Genomic DNA, 5,028 nt, shown 5'->3' on the forward strand with positions numbered 1-5,028 from the left:
TGAACTGTTGAAGCAATTGACTGCAATATACATGTAAGCTTATGAACTGTTGAAGCAATTGACTGCAATATACATGTAAGCATATGAACTGTTGAAGCAATTGACTGCAATATACATGTAAGCTTATGAACTGTTGAAGCAATTGACTGCAATATACATGTAAGCATATGAACTGTTGAAGCAATTGACTGCAATATACATGTAAGCATATGAACTGTTGAAGCAATTGACTGCAATATACATGTAAGCATATGAACTGTTGAAGCAATTGACTGCAATATACATGTAAGCATATGAACTGTTGAAGCAATTGACTGCAATATACATGTAAGCATATGAACTGTTGAAGCAATTGACTGCAATATATATGTAAGCATATGAACTGTTGAAGCAATTGACTGCAATATACATGTAAGCATATGAACTGTTGAAGCAATTGACTGCAATATACATGTAAGCATATGAACTGTTGAAGCAATTGACTGCAATATACATGTAAGCATATGAACTGTTGAAGCAATTGACTGCAATATACATGTAAGCATATGAACTGTTGAAGCAATTGACTGCAATATACATGTAAGCTTATGAACTGTTGAAGCAATTGACTGCAATATACATGTAAGCATATGAACTGTTGAAGCAATTGACTGCAATATATATGTAAGCATATGAACTGTTGAAGCAATTGACTGCAATATACATGTAAGCATATGAACTGTTGAAGCAATTGACTGCAATATACATGTAAGCATATGAACTGTTGAAGCAATTGACTGGTGTCCTGTTGTCTACCTCTGATTAATTTTGCAACAAAATCTTGCATCTTTTGTTGTTTCTAGTTTGGGGCAAATGGCTTTACTTATTGATTCAACAAGTTTTAATTTTACTACAGAATCTGTAAGTGGAAGTTCTTGGTCAGCTATTGCGGATTCTCGTGAGAAGAGGAAGCTGTCGCTTGTAACACTGTTTCTGCACTCCATTTGTACATTCTATATCATACTATAATTGGTTGCCCTATTTTGCCATACCCAACATTTAGCCTGTATAATGATGATACACAATGGGCTGCTGAATTCAATCATGGCCCCATACAATACATTAAATGCCGGAGGGACTAAAGTGAATACATGTATATTAACTTTTCATTCAAAATACTAAAAATGCGATAAAATAGAATATTTTATCTCATTTATATAAAAATATTCTCTTTTAAAGAATATTTTTGACGGAAAGCACAGGTTTTTTCTAGCTAACTTAGAACTGAAAGGTTTTCATTTGTATTACATGAAAGCCTTATAACATGCTAGGCTCAATTGACATTGATTTCACTTTTGGGAATCAGATGACAAGGCCAATAAAACATGACTTATTTGCCAACTTTTATATTATTGCTGTTGCCAGGATGGAAGAGTCTTGGTCTGGACTAATAATGGCACCAGGGACACATGGAGCTCTAAAGAGATAATGAAGGTGAACGATGTTATCTGGCACGCCAGCTGGTCCTTGACCGGAAATATTCTTGCTATATCAGGAGGGGACAACAAGGTATGCTTCTTGGTTGTGTATTTTCCGGAGATGTTTAAACAAAACCCCACCAATGCAAAAGTGCTTCTTGTAATAGTTACAGCAATCATATAGAGACACTTTGAACACAACTGCACTGTTATTGCTGATAAGTTTTACATTCAGAAAAAGGTGTGATGAAGTTTGACTAACTTGTAGTAGTAACTTTTAGCAGAAGTAGTGGTTGTTGAAGAAGCGAGTAGACTAAAGGTGCAAACACACACTAGGCGATATTTAGTGTGATATTGAGCATTGAGCATAGAGCTCATGCGGAGCGATAACCCTAGAAATTCTCTATCACAGCTTTATCGAGCTCGAGATGCATTTCGATTGGTTAATTTTTCTCAGAATACGCATCTATGGATGGTAATTTTTTTGTATTAATGGTCACCAACGTACAGCAACAACATTTTGCTATTTGTTTCGATTGAAACATCATCAAAATGAACACTGGATTGTTCATAGATTTAATAGGAGCACACCCAGTCCTGCCGAGGTTGACCATCTTGAGAAGGGTAATATTTACTATATTAAAAATAACAACTACTATAAAAGAAACTATATATATAAAAATCGTAAAATATTACTGTTGAAAATACAAGAATCGTTTTTTCACATTTCTTGTAGTGTACAATCGATGCATAGGCTTAATAACCAAAACGGAGGTTGTTTACGTCGTTGCCTAGAAGCCATCACATTGACTTAAATTTTTTAATAACTCCGAAGAAACTGATGATACGGAATTTTATTGGCAGTTTGTGAGCGTGACCACGTTATCGTTTGCTGGTGAACAGCTCAAGTGCGTTTAGGCATACGCCAGCGATATCTCTGCGCTCCTCATGACGCATGCGATAAAATCACCTAGTGTGTTTGCACCTTAAGAGAGACTCTGTCTGTGAAGAGATACAACATTTGAACTGTGAAAATAGTTATAACCAAAACTAAACAATGAACAAATCAATTCCAGTTTAAGTTTTCCTCTTTGTAATGACTGGCTTTGTAGAGTAGTTTGTACAGACTGGTTTGTAGAGAAATTTGTACTTTGAATAAAGGAATGGAGACATAGCAAACTTTCTGAAATTAATTTTGAGTTTTAAGGCTACTTTAAGGACCACATAAATGATGGCATGCAGTGAAATTGTTTTACTATTATGGTCTTTCTTAAACGTGCTCCCTAAATAATTAGAAAGTAATAGTTATGGTAGAGTGAGCATTTTTCATTTATAACTCGTCGGTTCTTAGAGCCATTGTTAATCCTCGCTGGTAATCTATTTGTTAACAATGGAATCGACAATGTGTGATGAATTCTTTCACTATGTAGACGCTAAACGGCTCTACAACAGCTTATATATTCCACATATATCCTTTGTTGAGGTTTTCTTGATGTTTTTTTTTGAAATCATTAGATGAGTGCCTCTTTTTATATATGACCTATGAAGGGAAGTATCCTTGTATAAAACAACTGGTTAAAGTTTTCGTATTGCGGGTCTCATCAGCGCTATCCGCTCATCAGCGCTATCCGCTCATCAGCGCTATCCGCTCATCAGCGCTATCCGCTCATCAGCGCTATCCGCCATTTGGATTTTTTTTCACTTCATCAATCTCGATTGTTGTTTTTTTAATCAAATGAATATTTTGGTATGTTTGTCCTCAAAAGTTAAGAATTTTTACTAACTTGATGGTATTATTTTACATTTCCTAACCCATCATCTGCTGTATGCCAGCAACTTTGTATGTCTTGCCAGTATGCTTCACAAGTTAACTAGCATAGAATGCAGGGATCTTGTTCTTCTCAATTAGAACTTGTTACTCATAGTTGGCCTGTAGAGGGCAGTTTACCAGCAACGCATTGAGGGTGATTAAAGTACTCACCTAGGTGCAGGATTGCATGGACTGGAATCTCTTCAAGCTGGTCAACTAAAGGAGCCAAGTCTATAAAGGTTTATGCATTTGCCAGTAGCCTTTGCCTTTTAGTGAAAGCTCCTCCAAGATAATGCAACAAAATAATAACAAATCTGGCAGTTCTGTTATTCATATACAGAAATACTGTTATTGTCAATGATTGAATAAAATTTTGCCATGTTTTGCCCAAGCCAAAGATTCTGATCGATGGCCAAGTGTGCTTTATGAACACTTGTGTGTAAAACAAGGCAGCAGGTAAAAGTTGCTGTGCTGAATAATTTCTGCATGTGTCTACTGCTCTTCATCACAGGTTTCACTTTGGAAGGAAACTTTAGATGGCAACTGGCAGAGGATCAGTGATGTGAACAAGCACCAAGATAGTGACATGAAGACTGTACAGGGATGAAGTGCGAGGAGACTGTGTAGCAGAAGTTATATAGGCATTAGTCAAGCTTTAGCAGGACACCTCTTGTTACTTTTTACTTTCGCTTATCAACTAGTTGTATTTATGTTATATATATATATCACAAATAAAAATGATTTGTAGTTTACTGTGCTCCAGCCATGTATTTTCCATGATGCATTTGGGGGAGATGATAACGCGACTTGTCAATATGTATGCCTCTAGTAGTTCTATTATATAGCCCTGTTATAAAAGGAAGTGATGCCTTTCAATGCAATGCGATGTAAAATATTTTGCTATCGATTTCCATAATAAATAAGATTGACAATTTTATGTTATCTGGTCTGTAATCTTCAATAAGGATTTGCATATTTATACCACCTGCCCATCATGTCCGATTGCATCATTTCACTGAAAGAGGTACATATACATTGTATGTCCATTAACTAGGAACTCTAGATTAGTGATGAGATGAATGCTACCTCTTGTTCATGTCTAGCTGGTTAGTTACCTGAGTATCATGTTAAACAAACCCAGCCTTTTTCACACGCAGTCTGTACCAAATCTGAATTTTAATGTCCATATTTTATTGTCAAGCAGATTTTAGCTGGTCAACCAAGCCTGTTGGGTCAACTTCATCTCAGTCTTGGGCAGTATCATAGGTTTTGTGAATAGTTAACATTTTTTAGTTCAATTAATTTAAATAGTTACATGTAATCCCGAAAGAACAATGCCTAGTGATGGTTTGACAATGGATAGTCTTTAAAATGCACCTTGATTCTAGAATTGAAATTTTGGAAGGATCAATAGACGAAGCAATGATTATATGATTGGTCACAATAACAAACTGTTTGTCATCCTTTATAATTTCAGGCTGCAGTTTTCTGACAATGACTCTCCCATGCCCTTTTTGAAATAAATAAACGGAAGTGCCAATTCCATCTTGCATAGCTTATACGTGTTCTGTAGGAACAGTTAATGTCACTAATTCATGCAAAATATTCTCCTCGTACCCTATTGATGATGAATCATACTTCATCAACTTCAACATCATTGATCGCCACTATACCTGCGCTATTAACAGGTTCCTCAGGAACATTGGATGAACAGGTAGGTCTTCATACTTATAGTTCATAGAATGTAAACATCAGTAATAA

General features: G+C 35.8%; 1 protein-coding gene across 1 annotated transcript in view; it reads left to right on the forward strand.

The window, feature by feature from the left end:
• LOC137385809 (protein SEC13 homolog) overlaps positions 1-4,204 on the forward strand; it is a 28,808-nt gene extending 24,604 nt beyond the window's left edge. The window contains exons 10-11 of the mRNA XM_068072372.1: positions 1,405-1,548; positions 3,779-4,204. Of these exons, the coding sequence (XP_067928473.1) occupies positions 1,405-1,548; positions 3,779-3,874 (240 nt within the window). The 3' untranslated portion in view covers positions 3,875-4,204. The remainder of the gene's footprint in view (positions 1-1,404; positions 1,549-3,778) is intronic.
• Positions 4,205-5,028: the final 824 nt, after the last annotated feature.

This window comes from Watersipora subatra, chromosome 1, assembly GCF_963576615.1.
Source record: "Watersipora subatra chromosome 1, tzWatSuba1.1, whole genome shotgun sequence".
NCBI classification, from domain to species: domain Eukaryota; kingdom Metazoa; phylum Bryozoa; class Gymnolaemata; order Cheilostomatida; family Watersiporidae; genus Watersipora; species Watersipora subatra.